The sequence below is a fragment of the Chiloscyllium plagiosum genome, chromosome 2 (genome assembly GCF_004010195.1).
Source record: "Chiloscyllium plagiosum isolate BGI_BamShark_2017 chromosome 2, ASM401019v2, whole genome shotgun sequence".
Taxonomy (NCBI): Eukaryota; Metazoa; Chordata; class Chondrichthyes; order Orectolobiformes; family Hemiscylliidae; genus Chiloscyllium; species Chiloscyllium plagiosum.
In genome coordinates, this window is record NC_057711.1 from 32686048 (window position 1) to 32712101 (window position 26054).

Consider the following 26054-nt stretch of genomic DNA (forward strand, 5'->3'; position numbering starts at 1 on the left):
CCCTTACCTTTTATCTCAGCCCGCTTGGCACACCAGCCTCATTCCTGAAGAAGGGCTTATGCCCGAAATGTCGATTCTCCTGCTCCTCGGATGCTGCCTGGCCTGCTGTGCTTTTCCAGCACTACACTTTTCAACTATGTATTTAATTGGTCTACTATCTCTTTATTTCACATTGTAACTTGCACTGTTTCTGACTATAAGTGACCTATGTTTGTCTTCACCGATGTTTTGTCCTCTTTACCTACTTTTGCAATCAGTTTGTATATTTCCCACAAGCTTATCTCATAACCCCCTGCCCCACCACCATCACCACCTTAAGAAATCCCTTTATTCTCCTTTGCTGCACTCTAAACTGGTATCAATCATCAGGTCTGCTGCTATTTTTGGTCAGTGTATATGCCTTTTCTTAAATGTAATATATCCTTAATTTCCTTTGTGAGTCATCGGTGGACTACCTTTCATGTTTTCTTTTCGTGCCGAACAGGAATGAGCAATTGTTAAGATCCTCTGTGCACTCATTAGATGTTTGCTATTTCCTATCTACTGTCATCTATTTAAATATTTAACATTTCCCAATTTGCCATAGCCACCTCACGGCTCATACCATTATTTTTTCCTTTAATTAAATTCAGGACCCTAGTCTCAGAATCAATTTTGTCTCCCTGCTCCCTAATGAAGAATCCTTTTATATTATGGTTGCACTTCCCACAGTGGACCTTGAACTGCTATTTTGCCAACTCTTCCTTTCTCATTACACAATACGCAGTCTAGGATAGCCTTTTGTCTGGTTGGCTTTTCATTGTATTGATCCAGGAAACTATCTCATGCGCACTTCAGGAATTTAGAGGAGGCAGAGTGGCTTAGTGACTCAGGAAATGTTTTGGGTTCAAATCCTGGCATGTCTGACTGTGGATTTGAATTCAGTTTTTAAAAACTCTGCAATTAAGAGTTGAATGATTACCTTGAAACAGTTGTCAATTGTCAGAAAAGCCATCAGGTTCACTACCCTTAGGAAGGGAAACTGTCTTTCTTACCAGGCCTGGTCTATGTGAGTCCAGACCCACAGCAATGTGGTTGACACTTAACAGCCCTCTGGCAATTAAATATTGCCAATAAGTACTGGCCTAACCCTCAACATCGACTCCCATGAATGAATTGAAAAAGATTCCTCTTCCTCTTCACTCATTTGCCCAATACAGGTTTAAGTCACCCATCATTACAGCTATATCTTAAGTGCTTGCATCTCTAATTTCTTGTTTAATGCCTTTTCCAATGTTACCCTACAGTTTGGGTGTCTGCATGCAGCCCTCAATCTTATTTTCTGTCCCTTTTTAAGCCTCTCCAAGCATTTCTAAGCTCTCCCTATAACATTCTTGGTCCCATTCACATTATTTTGCATTGTGTCACTGTTTGACCCTCGACCTTGAATTCTCTATTTTCCATTCAGTTTTGTTTTGGGCCTTGTTTTCCTGTCATCAGTCTCCCTGTACATGTTCCCATTTACGACCTTTCCAACTGCACTAGCAAATATTTTGTCTCGAACATCAGTTCCAGTCCTGTTCAGGGGCAACCTGTCTAGCTTATACTGGTCCTGATATGTCAGGAACATGAAACCCTCTCCTTTGCATCATCTCTCCAGCCACTTTATCTGATATATCCTATTTCTATTTTGACTAATACATGGCACTGATAGCAGTTTTGAGATCACTACCTTTGGGGTTCTCCTTTTTAAAATTGCTTCTTAACTCCCTTTTAAGACCTTATCCTTTTTTTCAATAATGCAGTTGGTATTGATGCGTACCACGACCACTGGCTATTGATTCTCCAACTCCAGAATGTCCTATAACCATTCCAAGATATCCTTGACCTCAGCGCCTGGGGGTAAACTTATTATTCTGAAGTGACATTTGTAGTCACAGCAACATCTCCTCATGATTGAATCCCCTATTAATATACCCTTTCTACACTTATTCCTCTTCTCCCATACAGGAGAACCAACTGTGGTGTAAAGAATTTGGTTGTTGCTATTTTCCTCTGAGAGGCCACTCTCCCCAACTGCATAACAAATAGTATATGTGTTGTATCATCTATCTGAGTAACATTAGTCAGTGAGAGATTAGTAACTGCTTATAAATGGGTCTTAGGGCCTTAAGATATTTTTCTGGGTTAAAAAACAAGTTACTGTTTAGTGTCAATTAATCTTTTCATTGATTGAACTTTAGTTTTCAATGAAGGTATAGTTTTCTCTTTGGGTTTCCTAAAAATATTTTTGATCACTTAAAACAAAACAAGAGCAATGGACTAAATTTCAACGTTATATTCCTTTTTAAATTTTATAATTTACCATAATATTGATAGATGTTTCCTGTAATTTAATAGAAAGATGTCAGTAACAATTGATTTTCCATAGAAATATAATTGCCTATAAACATACAACGGCTACATCTATTATTTCAGAGAAAAAGTGAGGATTGCAGATGCTGGAGATCAGAGTTGAGAGTGTGGTGTTGGAAAAGCATAGCAGCTCAAGCAGCATCCGAGGAGCAGGAGAATCGGCGTTTCGGGCAAAAGCCCTTCACAAACCTCTCCAAAACGTCAGTTCTCCTGCTCCTTGGATGCTGCCTGACGTGCTGTGCTTTTCCAGCACCACAAGCTCAATATTATTATTTCACTGATCATGGCAACTGAGTTGACCATACTTGAGCTGGAAGAAATTAATAATGGCATTATTTTTATAGACAAGAAATTGTGCTTAGATGTTGATTATAATCCTGTGTTGGAAACAGGTTATATTGTAGTTTGGAATACATAATTCAGAGGATAAGATGTACATTCTGACTTAAGTCCATATTTAGTCTACATACTGGAATAATTTTGTAACGTTCATTTGTGAATGTTGTCTTTCTTCTTTCTTCAAGGTACATGCAGAATATTCTAGATACCAAAGCCAGATTACATCAGGACTGGGTCCACCATCAGGTATTCTTGTGGGACTGATGCAAACATTCAGAAACATAAATATTCAAGTCAGTTGTTTTACTTGTTGCTTCCATTTAACTTGGAAGGTTGTCAGGCTGCAGGAGATTGTAGAGGTAGGAATTTGTGAGGCCATGGAGAGATTTCAAAACAGGGATGACAGTTGTAAGAAGATCAAGAACTTGCTTGTCTGGAAACCAGTGTAGGGGAGCAAGTTTAGGAGGACAGGGTGAAAATGACTTTCTAAGCATTAGAACAAGACAGCAGAGTTCTAGATTACCTCAATTTTATAGAGGGGCAAATGTAGAAGACCATCCAGAAGTGCATAGAAGTTGTCAATTCTATACATAACAAAGGCACAAATGTGGTTACAGCAGCCAATAAGCTGAGATGGGGAAAATGTTGGGCAATCCTACAGAAGTGGAGAAAAGCAGTCTTAATGTTAGCATAGTCAGAACCCTATCTTGGGAGCAGATATGACCTCATGGTCGTAAACTATCTAGTTTAGTGTCAGTTGCTAAAGAGAGGGATGCAATTCGCGCAAGGAAACAAAGTTTGCAATGACTGTAGTCTGCCCAAGATTTAACTGGAGGAAATCTCTGCTTTGCTAGATGAATTTGATGGTTTGTCTGTAATTAGATACAAATAGTACTTGGTGAGTGTAGTTCATCAGCTGGATGATGGTGGCAAGTCATTGGAGGAGGTAAGTGAGGTCAGTCTTATCAAAAGCTATAGATAGGTTAAGAATGAAGCAGAAGGATATGGTAACCTTTATCACAGTCATGTGGGATGTCATTTGTGACTTTGGTAAGAGCAGCTTTGGTATAGTGGCAAGGACAGAAAGTTGGTAGAAGGGATTCAATCAGGGAGTTCCAGGAAAGATGTGAGGAACAATGACAGATTTAAAAGGGAATAGGACAACACTTGTAGAGAGAGAAATAACATCAATATCTCCAAATGTGGGAGCAGGAGGGGAAGTAGAATGATTAATAATTTATTGGAAACAATTTTTAAATTCTTGATGTTGACTAGATCAATACTACTTGTCCATCCTAATTCCCTTGTGATTGTGGAGGTGAGCCACATTCTCAAACTGCTGTAGTCCCACTTGTTGATGCTGCACCCATAGTGGTGTTACTGAAGGAATTTCAGAATTTTTACCAATGAAAATGAATGCACAGTCTTGTAGTTCCAAGTGAGGATGGTGTGTGGCCTAGAGGGGAATATGAGGACACTGTTTACTTGTGTTTGCTGCTTGTCCTTCCAGTTGGTAGAGTTTGTGCTAGAATAGATCGTAGATATAATAGTTGTAGTGTTGTAAATTTCTTCGACTCTGGAAAATTCCTGGCAAATTGGAAATAAGCAAACACTCGAGTTTGTTCAGTGGGCAGAAAGCAGAAATTTGTAGGCCAGTTAGCCTTAATGTTTTTCATGTGGAATGTTATAGAATTCATTATTAAGGAACCTATATCTGTTACTTGGAAAATCATGATTTGATCAGGCAGAACCAACAAGGCCTTTTGAAAGGAAAATTGTGTTTCTCTGATTTATTAGAGATGTTGTTGGATGAGTTAATATTTACACTGGATAGAGTGAATCCCATTGAAATGGTGCTTCCAAAGGCGTTTGACAAGTTATCACATAGAAGACAAGACACGACATAGAAGTTAACATATTAGAATGGTTAATGGGTATAGGTAGTACAAAACAGTAGGGAGTACCAGGAAGTAACTTCTTGACTCTCCAAAGCCTGTCTACCATCTTCAAGGCACAAGTCAGGAGTGTGATGTAATATTCCAAACATGCCAGGACATGTATAGCCTCAATAGCGATTGAAGCAAGACAAAGCAGTCTGCAGATGAGGTTCTGACTGTATGACATGAGCACCACATACACATTAACTCTATCTACCACTGACCAACAGTAGCAGCAGTGTACACAATCAGAAGATGTACTACAGACGTTCACGTAAGCTCTTTAGACAGCACTTTCCATGATTACTACTATCTATGAGAGCCTTTCTCCTTGGATGATGATGGCTAGCACGGGGGGACATAGCTTTAAATTGAAGGGTGTTATAAATAGGACAGATGTCAGAGGTATGTTCTTCACTCAGTAGTAAGGGCTTGGAATGCCCTTCCTGCAACAGTAGTAGACGCAACTTTAAGGGCATTTAAATGGTCATTGGATAAACATATGGAATGATAGTGGAATAGTGTAAGTTAGATGGGCTGTGGGTTTGCAGATCGGCGCAACATCGAGGGCTGAAGGGCCTGTACTGAACTGTAATGTTCTATGTTCTATCCAGGAAGTCCAGGTAGCAGGTCCATGGGAATGCCACTATCTACACATACCTGTCCAAGTCATTCACTATTCTGATTTGGATATATATTATTTGCTGAACTATTTATGCATGTACATTACGTTGGTTACCTCTCTGTGTTAAGTTGACAGATGTATAATCTCAAGGAGATTAATTAAAAATAAAGGTTTGATATTGGGTAACAACATTTAACCTTGAGTTTATTTTGAAATATTCGATATTTTACAGTCTACTCCATGGTGACACCATCTCCAGCTATGGCTCCTACCCAGAATCCAGTCTCTGTTTTAGCTCCAGTGATGACGTCACAGCCATATTCCATTCAGCCTCAGACATCTGTCCCGTACACATTTGCCAACACAAATGCACAGTATACTGCACAGCAGTTCAGGCAGCCTCTTCCAACACCGTATACTGCTGGGCTTCCTGCAGAGATCTCTCAAAATCAAGTAGTGTCTGGGATCATGAATCCTGGAACTCAGAACAACTTTCAGGTGCCACAGCCCATGCCAGGACCTTGTTACACACCACAGCCTTTGCAGCAAGCTGGAACAAGTATGCAGCAGGTAAGCATAAAGGGAATCAATTGTTTGGATAATATCATCCACTGTATTTATAATTGAACTTTGTACGCATTTGTTTAACAGTCTGCGAAGCATAGAAACATAGAGTGCTGTCAGCCGTTCGTCTCTTTGAGCCTGCTGTACTGTTCAATATGATCATAACTGTTCCTCCTTTCTCCCCTTATCCTTTGATCCCTTTAGTCTCAAGAACTATACCTACATCTTACTTGAAAGTCTTTATTGTTTTAGTTTCAAAAGTTATCTGTGGTAGAGAATTCCACAGGCTCACCACTCTTTGGGTGAAGATTTTTTTAGACTCCTGTTTCTTGACTCCCAGGTTATTGGGAACATCCTTGCTGCACCTACCTGCCTGATCCTGTTAAAATGTTAGAGGTTTCAATGAGATACTCCCCCCCCCCCCATTCTTCTAAACTCCAGTATATTATAGTCCTAACCAATCCAATGTCTCCCTGTGTGTTAGTCTTGCCATCCCAAGAATCAGTCTGTTAAACCTTCTTTGCACTCCCTAATAGCCAGAACATCTTGGCCCTGATAAGGAGACCAGAACTACACACAATACTCCAGATATGGTCTTAGCAATGTCCTGTACAATTGCAGCAAGATATCTCTGCCTTCTACTCAAATCCTCGCTATGAACCTTGGCTGTCTTCACCGCCTGCTGTACCTGCATGCTTACTGATGCATGAGGGCACCCTGCATCACCCCTTCCCCAGTTTATTGTAATTCTAATCTGTCTGCCTGTTTTTGCTACCAAAGCAGATAACCTCATACTTATTCACATTATACCTGCATCTGCCACATATTTTCTCACATAGCTTGTCAAAATTGAAGCTTTAAAAATAAAAGCAAATTACCGCGGATGCTGGAATCTGAAACCAAAAGAGAAAATGCTGGAAAATCTCAGCAGGTCTGGCAGCATCTGAAAGGAGAGAAAAGAGCTGACGTTTCGAGTTTAACTGACCCTTTGTCAAAGCCCCTTTGACAAAGGGTCAGTTCGACTCGAAACATCAGCACTTTTCTCTTCTTAGAGATACTGCCAGACCTGCTGAGATTTTGCAGCATTTTCTCAAAATTGAAGTTTCTCTGCATCCTCCTCACAGTATACCCTTCCAGTTTTGTGATATCTTCAAACTTGAAGATATTCCACGTTATTTCCTCATCTAAATCATTAATACATATTGTGAATAGTTGGGGTTCAAACACTGATTCCTGTGGTACCCTACTAGTCACTGCCTGCCACTCAGAAAAATGAACACAAAAAATCTGTGGATGCTGGAAATCTGAAACAAAAATGACAGTGTTGGAGAAATGCAGGTGTGGCAATGTCTGTTGAGAGAAAAAGAGTTAATATTTCAAGTCCAGTGACCTTCCATCAGAAATGTTCAAGATCAAGCTTGAGTCATCTGATGTAATAGTTCCGAGATAGCTTGTTGATTTTTGTATTCTTTCAGGAGATATTGCGGTCTCTGGCAAGGTTAGCATCTTTCATGCATCTTTCATTCATCTTTAATTGCATTTGAACTGAATTGCTTGTTCGTGCATTTAGTAAAACAGTTAAGAGTCAGTCACATTGCTGTGGATCTGATGTCTCATGTAGACCAGATCAGGGACATTAGATTTCCATCTTGATTGTACATCAGTAAACCAGATGATTTTTGTTTTTAACAACCATCAGATAATATCATGGTCAACACTACTAAAACCAGCTTTCAATTCCATACTTGTTTTTAATAGACAGATTGTTCAGATAGATAGATCAGTGGCAGAGGAAATTTAAAACTGATAGGTATGAAATGATGCACTTGGGCAGAAGTAACAAGATAAGGGAGTACTCAATGATTGGCAAGGCACTCAGAAACTTAGAGGGATCTTGGGTTGCTTGTCTTCAGATCATTGACGGGTTAATAGGGTAGTCAAGGATGCATATGGGTCACTTACCTTGTGGTACATATCATAAAGCAGGGAGGTTAGGTTGGAGTGTACAGAACTTCAGTTAGGCCACAGATGAAGCTCTGTGTACAATTCTCATCACCGCACTATAGAAAGAATGTGATTGCATTGGAGAGGATGTAAACGAGATTCACTAGGATATAGCCTGGGATAGAACAGGCTTTGAAGAGACTCTAGATAAGTTCAGGTTGTTTTCTTTGGTGCAGAGAAGGCTGACAGGGAATGTGATTGAAGTGTATAGATTATGAGGGGCATAGATAGGGTGAATAGGAAGCAGTTATTCGACCTAGTTGAAGGGTCATTAAAACGGAGGCATAATTCTAAACAAGATTTAAACAAGATTTGAGGGGAAACATATCCACCCACATGGTGAAAATCTAGATTACACTGACTGGGAGGGCAATTGAGTTGGGTAACATCTCAACCATTTCAAATGCTCATCCAAGTATTTTTTAATGTTATAACATTCAAGGCTGTAGGCCAAGTGCTGGGAAGTGGAATTAGTGAAAACTTAATTATCACCACAGACTCACTGCCTGAAGAACTTCTTCTATACTGTGTGATTCTGTGAATTGAATTTAAACTGGTAGGTTTGAACTCATTAACCTGGGTTTCTGGATTACTAGCCCAGTATTATGGCCAGTATGCTGCCATCTCCCTGCTTTGTTTTAGAATGCTTATGTGAAGCAAAGTGAGTAAATTCACCCTTGTCCCAGAGGAACATAGGGCGGCTCTCTGAATGGAGAGAGACTGGTGATTGTATAACCTAAGGATAATTGAATTTCAAGGGGTGATAGTTAGATTCTCTCCTGTTGGGGATGGTCATTCCCTGGTATTTGTATGGCATGAGTGTTACTTGCCATTTTACAGCCCCAGGCCCATTTTAGAAGTCTTGTTGCATTTGGACATGGAGTGCCTTGGTATCTGAGGAGTCACGAATAAGCTGAGCATTGTGCAATCATAAGCAAATGTCCCATTTCTGACCTTATAATGGAGTGAAAGACATTGAAGAAGTGGTTAAAGATAGTTGGTTCTCTTCAATGTGCCTAAGCAGAGATGTCCTGGAACTCAGATGATTGATGTTTAACAACCACAGCCATCTTCCTTTGTACCAGGTATGACTCTAATCAGTGGACAGTTTTCCCAAGTTACTATTGAGTGCAGTATTTCTAGGGCTCTTTGTTGCCACATTCTGTCAAAGGCAGTCTTGAGGGTAGTAACTCTCACCTTGCCTCTGAATTCCAATTCTTTTGTCTTGTAATAAGGTCAAGAGCTGAGTGGCTGTGGCAGAACTCTAAGTGAGTATCAGTGAGCTGCTTTTTGGTAACCAAGTGTTGCTTGATAGTACAATTGATGATTTCTTTCATCACTTTACTGACAGTTGAGAATAGACTGATGGTGTGGAAATGTACCGATTTGGTTTTGTCCTGCATTTTGCACATAAGTAGGCAAGTTTCCACATGGTTGGGCAGATGCTAGTGTTGTAGCTGTACTGGAACAGGTTGGCTAGGAGTACAGCAAGATGGAGCACAAACTTCTTCAAGACTGAAGAACACAAGTCTTCAGTACTACTAATGGAATGTTGTCCGCGGCCATAGCCTTTGTACTGTCCAGTGCCTCTAGCTGATTCTTGATGTCACATGAAGAGTATTGATTTGGCTGACAACTCTCATCTGTAATACTGGACACTTCTGGAGGAGGCTTGGATGGATCATTCGCTCATCACTTCTGGCTAAAGGACAGTTGCGAATGCATCAACTTTATCTTTCCACTAATATGACGGGAATATTGGTGGAGCATCCTCCAGTGAATTGTCAGGTATAAGAAAAGTAGACCAGTGGAACATTAGCTTTATAGCAAGCGGACAAGAATATAAATTCAAGAAAGTTTAGGTAGAGTCTAAGCCTCTGTTTGACTGATTTTGGAGTAGTGTGTGTAACTTTGGACACTGTTTTACATCATTCTGGCTTTGGAAGAGTAAAGCAGATTCAACAGAATATTGTCCAGTAATGTAGGGTAACTTGTATTTCTTGAAATATAGATAAGTCAACATTAATTTGTTCGAGGTTTTTAAAATTTTGGTAGTAATTGGTCGGGTAGTTAGAAATTATTCCTGCTGATGAAAGTGTAGAACAAAGCAACATAGCTTTAAAATGAGAACTAGGCCACTGAAGAGTAATACAACATGCAGGTATGGTAGAAGTGTGGAAATCCTTATCACCAAAATCACTGTTAGCATATTTCACACTTTTTTGCCAAAGATTGCTTGAGGTTTTAGTAGATGAGGTAGACCAGAGTATGAACCATGATATGATTGAAAGGTGGAACAGGCTTGTGGAGTTTAAATGCAAATAAATGCGATAGAGATCAATGCTGCTACTGTACATTAAACTTTATCTGCTATTTTGTAGCTAATTACTTTGAGTATCATTGTTGTTTTGCAATTTTCTTTGTTCTTCTAAGGAATTACTGTATCACAATTCGGTATCATATGCAAATTTCAATACTGCAGTAATGTATCCAAGTCGTTGATATTAATTTCCAGATGCAAACTCAGGATTGAACTCATCTGTACTCAGTTTGAATCTCATCTTAAACTTAACCTAAAGTGTGGGCAATTTTTAACTTTTTGCTTCACATCCCATCCAACTACACCTGACTAATGCCCTATTTTCCTTGCACTTTTTAAAATTATGTAAGTTCTCAATTATCTATTACTTTAAAATGTGTGCTTATAGTCCTTAACATCCAGTATTGTTACTAAAAGATTCTGTCCATAAAGACTGATATTGCCTATGCTATGATATCTGGATTGAGAATTAAGTTATGAAAAGTGATTATATAACCTGGAGTTGTAGTCCTTGGAATTTGGAAATTTTGGAGGATGAATGATTTCTATTATATAGAAACAATTGCTGCTAAATTGGCAAATGTAGAATTCTGAGATGTTGTCTAAACATTGGAACCAGATTTTTCAAGAATGAAATTAGGAAGTACTTCTACACACACATGGTTGTACATGTTCAGCACTCTTATCTTGCAGTTAGTAGTAGATGCTAAATCAATTGTTAATTTTAAATCTAAGGTTGATGGATATTTTTTCTCTAAAAGTAATGAGATGTGGCCATAGACCAGGAATTACATCACAGATCAGTTACCATCATGTGGAATGGCAAAATAGGCTTGGCAGAGATGGTGGTGTAGTGATAATATCACTGGGCTAATAATCCAGAGGTCCAGGTAAAGGCTGTGGGAACATGGGTTCAAATCCCACCATTGCAGCTAATGGAATTTAAATTGAATTAATGGAATCTAGAATAGAAAATTCTTCTTCATATAATGTGACTGTCAAACCATCGTTGATTGTTGTAAAAGCCTTGGTTCACTAATGGGCAGCACGGTGGCTCAGTGGTTAGCACTGCTGCTTCACAGTGTCAGGGACTCGGGTTCAATTCCAGCCTCGGGTGACTGACTGGGTGGAGTTTGCACATTCTCTCTGTATCTGCGTGGGTTTCCTCCCACAGTCTGAAGATGTTCAGGTTAGGTGGATTGGCCATGCTGAATTGCCCATTGTATGTACGCTAGATGGATTAGCCATGGGAAATCCGGGGATAGAGTACAGGGATGGGTCTGGGTGGAATGCTCTTCAGAGTGTCTGTGTGAGCTTGTTGGGCTGAATGACCTGTTTCCACACTGTATGGATTCTATGATGAAGATTCCTTTGAATATGTCCTTTGGGAAGGAAATCTGCCTTCATGATCTGATCTGGTCTGCACACGACTCCAGACAGATCTTCACTACACTCTGAAATAGCATAGTAAACCATTAAGTTCACGTGCAATTAGAAATGGGTAACGAATGCTAGGTTGACCACCAATACCAATTGTTCTGAACTAGGTTAGATTCCTTACAGTATGGAAACAAGTCCACACCGACTGTCTGAAGAGTAACCCACCCAGACCCGTTCCCCTATCCTACATTTACCCCTGACTAACACTATGGGCAGTTTAGCATGGCCAGTTCATCTGACCAGCACATCTTTGGACTGTAGGAGGAGACCCAAGCAGGCACGGAGAATGTGCAAACTCCACATTGACCGTCACCCAATGCGGAAATTGAACCCGGGTCCCTGGTGCTGTGAGGCAGCAGTGCAAACCACTGAGCCACAGTGCTGCCCATTAGTGAACTAAAAACTAGAACTAAGTTCTAGTGAACTAAGTGGCTGACTCTTCCTATACTCACTACTACTATTGCTGCTTATGCTTCTATGTTATCACTCAGATCTGTAACTTTTCTATTTGCTCTCTGCATCTGATGATAAAGGATGCAACATTTTATTTAAGTTTAATCTCTTCCATTAATTTATTGACTTTTGTTCTGCAATTTCAGTGATGTTATCGACCTTGGTGCTTCATGTAGGCATTTCAATTTTGAAGTTGTCAGCTTCCAAAATAGGACTTCAAGTCCTGTTATTGAAATTGTGGAGATGAAAAGCTGAGTATCGGGAATAACTACTTTCAGAAGTAAAATCTAGTGGAAGACGACCGCTTCCAGATTTTCACATTTTTTTGGGGGATATATTGCTGTTGCTGTTTGGACCATACTTATTGGCTATTCATAGTTGTCCTTAGAAGGTAATGAAATGCAAGCAATTTCTTATTAGAGTGGCTTCCCAGGTGATTATTTAGATTAGAGAACATTTTAGAGGATGTTAAAGGTTAGCCTTTGCAAAGCTTTGGGTTCTCTTATACTTTGATCTTTCAGTTAAAATTAATTACAGTTACAGACTGAGTTTGAGAGAGTCAACCTAAAGAATTACTAGTCCTAATTGGTTACAACATCCAATCAAAGTGCAAACATAGAATTCATTTAGTTTATTAAAACTGATACAAAAGAAATAATGCATGATAAAAGCGGTGGATTCAGGTTGATTCACGAATGGAATACCAGCCTCATGGACACATGTCTCTTGTTCTTTACTGTTGACTTTAGTTTTCCTTCTAACTTCAGTCATTTCTGGGCACTGACAGACTAAGAATCATGCTTATTGCCAGTCATGAGCCGTTGATAAAGATTAGAAGCAACTTATATTCCAATTGGCTTGTCATTGCACGGTCAAAACATGAACAGTCTCTGAATAGCTAAACAAAATAATCAAAATTCCTGGCAGGTTTTTTTATAAGTAGTCATCTTACTGACATCACTTCCTATTATCTCATGACAATCATATCCCAAATATAATAGTTTGTCCTTTTCAAATTACCAACTTCATAGATCTCTGCCAAGCTAGTGTGGCACCGAAGGAGTAATTTGTATGTCTGCTTCTGATGGTGTGCAATGGTCACATAACTAGTAGAAGATGCAAAGATTGTGGAGTTGCAGATATTGAGGAGGATTGTCAGAGAATACAACAGGATATAGATCAGTTGGAGGCATGGGTAGAAAAATGGCAGGTGGAGTTTTACTCAGCCAAATGTGAAGTGATGCATTTTGAAAGGCAAAGTACAGGTGGAAATTATATAGTGAATGGCAGAACCCTTAGGAGTATTGATATGCAGAGGGATCTAGGTGTCCTAGTCTAAGGATCACTGAAGGTGGCAGTGCAGGTAGATAAGGTGGGAGAAAAGGTCTCTGGCATGCTTGCCTTCATTGGAAGGGGCATTGAGTATAAGGATAGGCAAGTTATGCTGCAGCTTTAGAGAATTAGAGTTAGGCCACACTTGGAATATTGCGTACAGTTCTGGCTACCACATTATCAGAAAGCTGTGGATGCTTTGGAGAGGGTACAGAAAAGGTTTACCAGGATGTTGCCCTGGTATGGGAGAATTTTAGCTATGAACAAAGGTTGGATAAACTGGGTTTGTTTTCACTGGAACATGGGAGGTTGAGGGGTGACCTGATAGCAGATTATAAGATTATGAATGGCGTGGATAAAGTGGAAAGTAAGGGGCTTTTTCCCAGGTTTGAGGGGTCAATTACAAGTGGACACATATTCAAGGTGCTGGGGTGGGGGTTGGTTGGTTGGTTGGTTGGTGGTGGTGGTGGAATTTGAGATGTGTGAGGCAGGTTTTTCACACGGAATGGTGAATGCCTTGAACGTGCTGCCAGAGGAGGTGGTGGAAGCAGATACAGTTGCAGCATTCCAGAAGCACCTGGATCATTACATTAATAGGAAGGGAATAGAGGAATATGGACCCTGTAAATGAAGGTACTTCCATTACGGAAGGACAAAATGTGTTGGTCTGTTCCGTGCTGTATTGTTCTTTGTTCTTAGTGATATATTATCATCCAGAATCATATCAGTCTGTAACCCGAGCCCATCATCCTCACTATCAACAACACTCCAATTTTCGTGTCATCTACAAATTTACTAATTAAATCTTCTAATTATTATTGTATATAACAAGCAGCAAGGGTCTAAGCACTGATCCCTGTGTGACATCGCTGGTCACAGGCTTTCAATTATAATGAGAACCCTCCATCACTGTTTGCTTACTATGTATAAGCCAGTTTTGGAATCAGTTTGTCAACTTGCCTCAGATGCCACAGGCTCTAACCTTGTGGACCAGTCTTCCATGTGGGACCTTGTCAAAGGCCTTACTAAAGTTCATGTAAACCACATTAGCTGCATTAACTTCATTATATTTAGTCAACTCTTCAAAAAAACTCATTAAGTTAGTCAACCAGGATCTCTCTCTAATTAATCCGTGCTCACTATCCCTGATCATTCCCCACTTTTTCAAGTATAGATTAATCCTGTTCTTCAGAATTTTTTCCAATAATTTCCCTACGAGTGATGTCAGACTCAGTTTGCCTATCGCGTCTGCCCTTCTTGAACGGAGGAACCACATTATCTATTCTCCACTCATCTGGCACTTCATCTGTGGCCAGTGAAGTATTAAATATATCTGCTAGGGCACCAGCAGTCTCCTTCCTTGCCTCCCATTAGCAGACTGGGATACATCTCATCAGGCCCAGGGATTTATGCACCTGTATGCCTGCTAAATTATCTGATGCCTCCCTTTATTAGTCATAGCATGTTGTAACACCTCAGCATCCCAACTAAAATCTCCAGCTACAATGTCTTTCTGTAGTGAATACAGATAACAATTCATTTAAGACTTTATCCACATTCACGGTTTCATGCACAGATTGCCCTTGTGGTCTCTAATGGGTCCCACTGTTTCCTTGATAGTCTGATAAATCTTAAAATACTTAAAACCCTTGTGATTTCCCTTAATCCTATTTGCCAAAGATATTTTCTGGCCCTTCTTTGCCTTTCTAATTTTCTTTTTAAGCGATCTCTCATACTCTATATGTCTGACATTTTTAATCCACTGTACCTAACATATGCGTTATTTTTATTCTTCAAACTCTCAATTGGCGTTAACATCCAGGAGCTTGCTGCCCTTGCCCTTCACTATTAATGGACCAGCTGGCCCTGAAATCTCACTACACGAATTTTAAAAGGACTCACATTTTCCAAATGTAGACTTATTATGGTCACTGCCCCAAATGCTCCCCCACTCAAACTTTAATCACTTGATCGGCTTCATTCTCTAAGATTAGGTCTAGCGCTGTTGAATCTCTAGTAGTACATACTGGCACTAAAAAAAGCTCTCCTAGATGCACTTCAAAAAATTTCACCCCATCTAATCCTTTCATGCGAAGGGGATCCCAGTTAATGTTAGCAAAGTTGAAGTCTCCTATAACTACAGCCCTGCTTCTTTCTCACATTTGCATGCACATCTCCTCTATCTCCCTCTGACTGTTTAGAGGCTTGTGGTATAATCTCAGCAATATAATCATCCCTTTTTTGTTGAAGCTCCATCCAGATGGCCTCACTTGAAGACCCTTCTTGGATGTCCTCCTTAGTGATTTATCATCATCCATATTAGGAGAATAATTTATATAAAAACAAGCCCTGGTCAGTTGTTTTCAGTTTTAGATATTTGGGTTGTTTAATTTTTCATCAATCTATTATTGTAGTTTTATTAAGTATTTGTCGGTTATTCGTAGGTCCAACCTGTAAACTCTGCTCCAATGCCAGTGTCTTTATCCAGCTCAGAATATCAGTTCCAGACCACAGGTACTAGTAACCCAATGCCACTGCCTCCTCAGCCACAAAAGAGACGTTTTACTGAAGAAAGAGCAGCAAATTCACCAGAAGGTCTTCTTGGATACCGGGTAAGTATACTCATAATGCGTGACCTTAGAAAAAGCCACTGATACATTGCACCAAATAATTAATTGCATTAGGATCTGGGAAGTGATACTCTAAAAGAGGAGAGAGAGAGAGAGGATCCTGACTGACATGATTGTCAACACATAATCCATTGGATAATCCCCTTTTATTGGAAGTGGGAAGAACAGCCAAGACATAACATATGTAATAAAAACAAAATTCTAATGAAACTGCTGCAAAAAAATACCGAAGGCTAATAATAAACAGTTAACTGCATACTTTTAAAACAAAGTACAATGTTAAATTTTGATGGAGAAGTTATGTTCACTGCATATTGTGCAGCTTTATTAATGGTTGTCTGACTGCTAGGCTAACTGGCATGATGATTTCTTGTTTTTAAAAAAAGTACCAAATATTGTTGAATACTTGTTTTAAACAATTAATCATGAGTAGTCACATTATGTGTCTTGTACTTGATTGTTATCTACAAATTTGATTATTCCAGTGCTTTCCTATTTAGGCAAAGCCTCCATTTTAAATTTCTGATTTTTTTTTTACAAAATCAACTCCAATATTTACAACCAATATCAATACTCCTGTTTCAGAAAGGTGGAAGGCCGAAGACAAGAAACTGTAGGCCAGTATGACCTAGGTCGTTGGTAAGATTTTAGAGTCCGTTATTAAGGATGAGATTGCGGGATACTTGGAAGTGCAAAGTAAAATAGGGCTGAGTCAGTACAACTACGTCACAGGGAGGTCAAACCTGACAAATATAGTGGATTCCTTTGAGGAGGTAATGGGCAACTGAAATAAGGGCGAGCCAGTGGATGTGATATATTTGGATTTTCAGAAAGCCTTTGACAAGAGCTACAAAGGAGTTTGCTAAATAAGAGCCCATTGTGTTGGGCAAGTTACTGACTTGGCAATAGGATTGACTGACTGGCAGAAGGCAGAAAGTAGGGAGAAAGTGGTCTTTTTCAGGATATCAGCCAATAACTAGTGGAGTTCCAAAGGAGTCTGTGTTTGGACCACAAGTATTCATGTTACACATAAACTATCTGGATGAAGGAACTCAGGGCTTTGTTGCTAAGTTTGCAGATGGCACCAAAATAGTTGGGGGTCAGGTAGTTTTGAGGAAGAGTGGAGGCTGGAGATGGACATGGACAGGCTAGGAAAGTGGGCAAAGAAGTGGCAGGTGGAATACAATCTAGGCAAGTGTGAGGCCATGCACTTCATTAGGAAGAATAGAGGTGTAGACTATCTGAAGCACAAGGGGACTTCGGAGTTCTGGTTCAGAGTTCTCTTAAGGTTAACAAGTTCACTTGACAGTTAGGAAGTCCAATGCAATGTTAGCATTCATTTCAAGAGGGCTATAACATGAGCAGAGAAGTACTGCTGAGGTTGTATAAGGTTCTGGTCAGATTGCATTTGGAATATTGTGAGCAGTTTTGGCCTCTGTATCTAAGGAAAGATGTCCTAGCATTCGAGGGGTCCACAGGAAGTTTACAGACGTGATCCGAAGGCATAGCCTCAGAGTGAAGGGACGAGTCTTTAGAACTGATGAATTTCTTCAGCCAGAGGGTGATGAATCTGTGGAACTCTCTGTCTCAGAGGTTTGTGGAGACTGAGTCATTTAGCATTATGGTGAGAAAGCAGGAGAATGGGGTTGAGAAACCTATCAGCCATGATCAAATGGTAGAACAGACTTGATGGGTAGAATGGCCTAATTCTGCTCCTATGTCGTATGGTCATATGGTCATATCAATGACTTGTATGAGGAGACAGCTTGTATCTACAATTGTAATTTACACAAAGTTACAACACAAACTAAGTTGAGAGGTAGCTGCAAAAAAGGCTGCAAAGCTATGTAGGTTAATTGAGTGGACAAGACATTGGCAGATGGAATGTAATGTGAATTGTGAAGTTAACGCACTTCAGTGGGAAAAATAGAATAGATTTTTCTTTAAAGTTTAAAGATTGAAAATTGTTGTTATTCAGAAGGATCTAATTCCTTGGAAAATAATTTCAAAGTAAAAATGTAGATCTAGCAAGAAAGTAATAGAATAAAAGATTGCATACAATCGGTATTTGAATATGAGCAAAAGGATGTCTTGCTGTGGTCGTGTAGGTACTTCATGTAACTGCATCTAAAGTATCATGTATAGTGTCTATTATTGTAGCCGAGGCAAATTTTACTTGTCTGAGGGAGTCCAGCAAAAAAAATCATGAGACACATTACTGGGATATGACGATTATAATGTCTGGAGTCAGTGATGAGGATTCTAAGGGCAGCTCCTTGACTGCATACCACTGTACCTTGGAGAAGGTTTGCACTGCCTGGAGTTTAAACAAATAAAATTATTGCACTGAAAACATTTGAGGGGCTTGATAGGGTAGATGCTGGAAGGATGTTTCCTGTGGCTTGGGATGTTAGAACGAGTGGTCACTTCTTTAGGATTGAGGTGGTGAGCAGTTTCCTTATTTAAAGGGTTGCAAATCATTGGAATTTTTTATCCCTGATCTAAGGAAAGATTTAAGTAATTCAAGGCAGGGACTAACAGACGTTTGGATACCAATGAAATAATGGAAATGGGAGTAGTATGGACAGATAGATTTGAGGTAGAAATTCGTCTATGATTTTAATCAATAGGGATAACAGGCTCGATAGGCCGAGCAGCTCTCAGCTACTCCTGTTTCTTAGGCTATTCGTTCAAGTGACCTTGTCCCTCCCTAACTCTCGAACCTCCATCATACAATCTTTGAAGATATCTGTCTTTCTTAGATCTTGACATCTTCAGCATGTCCAATGATATCTTGACAATGTCGTTGCAGTGGTATACAGAGGCTCAGGCTAATGCTCTGGGTGTATGGATTTGAAAAGAATTGTTGAATTGAATCAATAAATATGGAATTAAATGCTAATCTTGTGCTGACCATGAATCATTGTCAGTTGGTTCGCTCATGTTTTCTAGGGAAGAAGCTCTCTACTGCCCTTGCCTGGTCCGGCCTGTATGTGATTCTAGACTTGCAGCAATGCAGTTAACACTTAACTGCCCTCTGAAATGACCTAGAGAAAGGAAGGAAACTGATTGGATAATTAATCTAGACATTGGAAATGATGATGGTAAACCCAGCCGTGTCAACCCTACAAAGCCCCCTCACTGAGGCTGGTACCAACACTGGGAGAGCTGTTTGCAGACTGTTTGCACAACAGGTTGACATTATCTGTGAGCTATGATTGTTAGTATGACTATGCCTCAGAAGGTACCATTACCATCCCTGGCTATATCCTGCTAAACCAGCAGGTCAGGTCCAGCAGATGTGACAGTGGTATACAGTCTGGAGGGAATCACATTGGCTAAGGACTGGTGTCTGTAATACTAAGAGGTTAAGGAGTCAGCCAAGGTGGATCATCCATTTGGCACTTCTGGGTGGTGATTGTTGCAAATTCTATAGCCTTATCTTCTGTGCTGGGCTCCCCTATCACTGAGGGATGAGGATATCTGTGGAGCATCCTCCAGTGAGTTGTTTAATTGTCCACCACTATTCAGGACTGTAGATCTGATCCATCTGTGAAATTGCTTAACTCTGTCTATCACTTGCTGCTTGTGCTGTTGGAACATTGATAATTCTGTTTGTAGCTTCACCAAGTTGACATCTCGTTTTTAGGTATGCCAGGATCTATTCCTGGCATGCCCTCCTGCACTCTTGTTTGAGCCAGATTTGATCCCCTTTCTTGATAGATATTATAGGCAGTGAGATTATAGTTTGTGTTGGAGTATGATTCTGCCACTGTTGATGACCAATAGCACCTCATGGATGCCCAGTCTTGAGTCGTTTGCTAGCAGCCCTACTGATTGGTGTAGAGTCCTAAAAGATGTTGCTGCTAGACTGAGGATGCAGCAAGTAGTAAGGGAAAAACATATTGACTTTATCCTCATCAATCTGCCTTTCACAGATGCACCTGACCTTGATAATGTTCATTGTGGAGTCCAAATCCTACTGTCACATTGAGAATATCCTCCACCGTGCTGTGTAGCACTATCACGGTGCTAAATGGGACAGGCTTCAAACAGATCTAGTAACTCAAAACTACTCTTGACAAGTGTTGGAACGTGTCATCAGTAGTGCTATCAAACATTACCTGCTCTCTCTTGCCTAGTTTGGATTCTGCCCGGACCACTCAGTCAAATTTCAGAGATGAGGTGATAGTGACTGCCTTTGACATCAAGGTTGAATTTTACTAAGTAGCATCAAGGAAGTCTAGTAGGAATGGGGATGGGGGAGAAAAACTCCACTAGTTGGAGTCATACCTGGCACATAGGTAGGTGGTTGCGGTTGTTGCAGGAGAGTAGTCTTGGCTCCTGGCACCTCTGCGGAATTCCTCATTGTAGAGTCCTATGTACAACCATCTTCACCAGCTTCATTGGCTTCACTCTATTGTAAGGTCAGAAGTGGGGATGTTCACTGATAATTGCATAATGTTCAGTACCATTTGCAACTCCTCATACTGAAGCAGTCCATCTCTAAGTACACCAAGGCCTGGACAGTATTCAGGCTTAGGCTAAAAAGGGACAAATAACATTCATGCCCCACAAATGCCAGGGAATAACCATTTCTAATAAGATCCAATTTAGCCAGCAGCCCTTGACATTCAATTGCGCTACCATCACTGAATCCCCTACTGTCAAGATCCTGGGGAAACTAGTATCTACAAGAATACACTAAACTTGCCTGGATGGGTGGATTCTACCAAGACTTGAGGTTCAACGCCATTCAGGACAATGCACATTTTTGTTACTCCAACCATTACCAAAGCAGCAGCATTATATACCATCTACAAAATGCACTGCAGCAAATCACCAAGGTTCCCTTGGCGGCACAGACTGTTTCAAAGAACAGGAGCAGCCGATCCATGGGAACACCACCAAACCATATTTCAAGTTCAACCCCAAGCCTCTCAGCATCCTAACTTAGTATATCACGTTCATTTACCACTGGGTCATAATCCTGGAAAATCTGCCCTAATTACACTGTGGGTGTACTAAACCCAAAGGTTTACAGCATTTCAAGAACGCAGCACTTTAGGGATGGGCAGGAATTGTTGATCCAGCTGGCAATGCCCTCATGCCAACAATGAATTTTTTAAAAATCAGCTATGCTTTTTTCAGTTGCTAGGGCCTATGCTGTTGATTTCCTCCTAAATCTCTCCACATTTTATCTTTTCCCTTGTTTTCAGCACTTGAAACTACCTTTTCTGCCAATGTGACTGAGAGAAAATGTATTTGCTATTGCTCCAGTTAAGCGCATGGGGCTTTTTGTTTACTATGTTATAAGAAATTGCATAAATGCACGTTCATTGATCGTGGCAAAGAATTGTCTTTTACATGTGAAACATTTGAAAATAAATTCCTATTTTCTGTGCAATCAGCATTTGGTTGTTGAGTTCAATATGTGCCCACCATTTATGGGGAGCTATTATGAAATTGTTGAATATCCAAACCTTTTCCAAATTTAATATTTAATTAAACTTACAATTAGGCTGATTCAAATGTGAATTTTAATTTTTCAGCCATATGACTATTTTGTGAGATCTTGTTTATAATCAGAAATATTTTGTGTTATTTTTGGCAAAAATTTATAGTAAATTATTCTAATCTGCATTATAATTAACTGATCTTTTCGCATTTGAAAACTCACTGGAGGACTGAGAAGGTGAGGTAGCTTTATAACTGTGCTGCACTTGCTGGTAGTGACCTCCCAAATTAAAGTAATACAGCAGTGTATTCTGTGCTGCAGCACTTCATTGTTGCGAAAGCACCTCATTGCTGTGTACACTGTTTAGTAAAAAAAATTATGCACAGATCAGTAAAGGTTATTGGCTCCATCAAACTCAAATAAATGTATTCATGGGAAAATTGAGTGAGTATTGAAACCTATCTGGTTTTCACAATTACCACTATCTGCATTAGTTGCATAGTTTTAGCAGTTTACAAGTCATGGTATTCCATGGCGTTTTCAGTTATCCTTTCTTTATAATCTTATTTTAAATATTAATTTGTTCAACTTCAAATTAATCTGCATAGTATTAACTGTTTGAGAAGAAAATCTGTTTTGAAATTGCAGAATGTTTACAGCAAGGGGTTAGACAATTGGCCTGTTGTGTCCATGCCGGCTCACAACAAGAGCAGTTTGCCTGGTTCCATTCCCTTATCCTTTCTCAATAGCCCTGCAACAATTTTCCTCCAGTTAATTATCCAATTTCCTTCTGAAAACCTAGACTGAATATATCTCCGTCACACTTCAGGCAGTGCATTCTAGATACTAAACACTTTGTGTAAAATCATGTTGACTTTAGTTCTTTGTCGGTCACTATAAGTCTTTGGTTCATGGCACTTCCACCAGTAAGAATAATTTCCCCCTTCCTACTCTTGAAATTCCATGATCTTGAGTTCCATCAAATCTCATATTTGCTTTCTCTTCTCCAAGAAGAAGAACTCCACATTTTCCAATCTATTTGGGTCAGCACGGCGGCTCAGAGGTCTGCACTGCTGCCTCACAGCACCAAGGACCTGGGTTTGATTCCAGCTTTGGGTGGGTGTCTGTGTGGAGTTTGCACGTTCTCCCCGTGTTTGTGTGGGTTTCCTCCGGGTGCTCTGGTTTCCTCCCACAATTCACAGATGTGCACGTTAGGTGAATTGGCCATGGTAAATTGCCTTTGTGTAGGTTATTAGTAAGGAGTAAATATAGGATCGGGGGTTGGGTCACTCCTTGGAGGATTGGTGTGGACTTGGGCCGAAGGGCCTATTTCCACACTGTAGGAATTCTAATTTTATCCATTTATTGCATACCCTTTTTTCTTGGAACCTCACCTTTTCCAGTGTCTTTGCATCCATCGTAAATGTTTCAGAATTGGACACAGTGCTACAGTTGAGACCAAGCTAATGTTTTACAAAGGTGTACCATGCTTGTTGGTTACTCTGTGTCCCTATTTGTAAAGCCCAGAACTTCCTATTAACCGCTTTCTCAAGATACCTCGCCATTTTCAATGATTTATGCATCTATGTCCCCAGACTGCTATTTATTTATTTATTTATTGCCTTTGTTTAGATAGGTAATTTAAACTCTTTATGTTCAGTACTGTTGGGGAAGATATTTACATTTTATCATGCTTGCTTATTATACTCCCAGTATTTAATTCTGTGCTCAAAATCCAAGTTGAATGATTTGTTTGCACCAACAATTACAAATCTCCTCAAATCACCGTATCTGTTCTTCTCAAGGTCTTCGATTGGGATCATCTTTACATTTGTCAAATATCGTTTGTAGTTAATGACTATTCATCAAATTTCACAAAACATCCAGCGAGTTGCTATCCTCAGACAGCATCTTTCAAACTCGTGTTCATTTCTACAAGGACAAGGGCAGGCAATACATGGGAATATCACCACCTGCAAATTCCTGTCCAAGCACTGATCATTCTGACTTGGAGATATGTTGCCATTCCTTCACTGTTGTTGGGTCAAAATCATGGAATTTCCCCCTCAAATTGCATTGTGGGCCAACAGGCAGTAAAATTCTGGCCAACAGCAATGCCCACATCCCACAAATGAATTTAAAAAAGTTTGGATTAGTGTATTTCAGCATGCTTCAGAGATTATTCTGAGGATAGGCCATAATAGTGTAATTCGACTGCTCTTTTAGGAAAATCTTTGGGCGAAAATTGCTTTTCAGTCAGACTAATCAAAGGACGTAGATTTAAAGTACAGATATAGGCTTAGAATTGTACTATTATGAAAGAACATTAATAGCACTTGTTCTAATCTGTTAAATATGATTGAACATAGAACAGTGCGGCACAGGAACTTCATCGTACCATGCTTGCGCCAACCATGATGCCATTCTAAACTAATCCCATCTGACTGCATGTGGTCTATATCCCTCTGTTCATGTGTCGGTTTAAATGCCTCTTAGACGTTGCTAATGCATCTGCTCCTACCACTGCCTCTGACAGCCGTGTCCAAATGCTACCATCCTCTGTGTTAAAAAAAACTTGTCGCACATCTCCGTTAAACTTTCTCCTTCTCATTTAAACTTATGCCCCTCCGTATTTGACATTTCCACCCTGGTAAAAAGACCAACTATTCACCCCATCCATACCATTCATAATTATATATATTTCTATCATTGTCTGTCAGCTTCTGATGCTCTGGTGAAACAATCCAAGTTTGTTTAGCCTCCTCTTATAGCTAATGGCTCCAAATCTGGCAACATCCTGGTAAACCTCTTTTACACCCTTTTTAAAGACTCCACATTCTTCATATAGAGTAGCAACCTGAGCTGCACACCGTACTCCAAAAGGGACCAAACTAAATGTTATGCTTTATAATCTGGTAAATTAATCTTCTATATCAAGATAAGGAAGAACATGTTACTACTTAACAATGAGATATATGATCTAAATTTTTAGATTTTTAATAAATGAGAAACTGGTTGTAGAATTTTAAAAGTATGCCATTAGCTGTTTTATATGTCTGTTCAGTCATTCAATTGACAGTGGCCATCTAACTCCAGTATCAGAGTCCATGCTGATTCTAAAGAACAACTTCTGAAGGGCTCTACAAATTCTGTTTGAATCTTAAAGAAGTTAATATTGGTGTACGTTAGTCATAATCGAATTTGTTTGTACTTTCTATGCAATCACGCCTGTTGATTTCTGTGGCCTTTTTTCTACTCATAGCACGGACCATTTCACTTGACTAATCTAGGTACTAGGAGCAGTCAGGATATGGGATCTGGGATGAAGATAGCTGCTGATTCTGCCCTCTTTGGAAGGGAAAGAGAAAGGTAAGTAGTTTACTTTACCAGTTGCAAGATGTAATTTGTTTGAGACTGTTAATTCATAAGGGCCAATAGTTTCTGGATGTGACATTCTATTTGGTTAGATTGAAGTGTAACAAAAGTAGTGCAGTTGCATTGTTTTGTGTTGTATATAGGCTATTGACTAGTGGCAAGGCTGTAGAGTGACAAATTAACAAGGAAATTACAAAAACATGCAAAAGCCATAGCATAGTTATAACGGGGATTTTAATTACTACTATCCCAGTCTGTAATCAGGTAGTGTAAGAGACAGTGAGTGACTAGAATTCCTAGTGTCTGGAAAATTTTCTACAGAAATGTATTTTCAGTCCCAAAAGAAAGGTGCAGGTAGACATAGTTTTGGAAATAAGGTGGACCAAGGGGCTCATGTGTAACTAGTAGTACCATAAGGTTAAAGCTAACTATGAAAAAGAACAAAGAACAGTTCAGAATAAGAATAATTAACTTCACTGGGACAAGAACAGATTTGGGCTGAATCAATTGTGAAAGCTTTACAGGAATATCAGTAGCCTTAAAGAAGAGGTATTTCAAACATTGTTGATATGTATACTGTTCAAAAGCAAGGAGTAGGGCAAACAAAGCCAGAACCCATTTAATCACAAAAGAAATATAAATTAAGACAAAGAAGAAAAAATGTGCTTATGACACGTTAAGTAGAAAGCATAGTTGCAAACCAGGTTGAATATAGAGGGTTTGAAGGGGAGTTGAATAAATGTTTTTAAAAAGAAAACGAAGTGAGAGTATGAAAAGAGTGGTAATGAGCACTCTTGTTTTAGTTCCCAAATAGAGTCTAAAAAGGAATTTATTCAAAGGCAGAAAGAATTAGAAATACTGCAGAAAAGATTCAAGGGAATATCATGGGATGAAAGTAGATTGCAGGAGATGGTATGGTATTTCGTGGAGAAATGAAGATTTGATGGAATTAAGTAATGAGGGGCCTGGATGGAGTAGATGGGAGGAAACTGTGAAATGATAAAGCATGATAGGGCACAGATTTACAGTAATTGGCAAGTGAAGTAAAAGTGACATGAGGGAGAATATTTTCACTCAGCAAGTGGTTATGTTCTAGAAAGCACTGCTTGAAATTGTGTTGGAGTGGCAGATTCTATTGAAGCATTCATATGTGACAAGCAAGAGCTAAGAGGATGTGGGACAG

At 39.6% G+C, this 26054-nt stretch overlaps 1 protein-coding gene, 1 long non-coding RNA gene and 1 other non-coding gene across 5 annotated transcripts in view; 2 read left to right on the forward strand and 1 right to left on the reverse strand.

The window, feature by feature from the left end:
- Nucleotides 1–26054, forward strand: part of LOC122558517 (KH homology domain-containing protein 4-like) — a 42922-nt gene that overhangs the window by 12754 nt on the left and 4114 nt on the right. For 2 of the 3 annotated variants that reach the window (XM_043707194.1, XM_043707202.1), the window contains 4 exons: nt 2919–2979; nt 5528–5865; nt 15853–16020; nt 24759–24865. In XM_043707194.1, the coding sequence (XP_043563129.1) occupies nt 2919–2979; nt 5528–5865; nt 15853–16020; nt 24759–24865 (674 nt within the window). The remainder of the gene's footprint in view (nt 1–2918; nt 2980–5527; nt 5866–15852; nt 16021–24758; nt 24866–26054) is intronic. The other variant, XM_043707213.1, reaches the window with a different exon arrangement.
- Nucleotides 7806–25030, reverse strand: LOC122558529. The gene is made up of 3 exons (XR_006314176.1): nt 24949–25030; nt 17289–17295; nt 7806–7816 (listed from the first exon to the last, which is right to left on the reverse strand). It is a non-coding gene; the product is annotated as an uncharacterized LOC122558529 (long non-coding RNA).
- On the forward strand, nt 21719–21861 carry LOC122539780. The gene has a single exon (XR_006309185.1). It is a non-coding gene; the product is annotated as a small nucleolar RNA SNORA47 (small nucleolar RNA).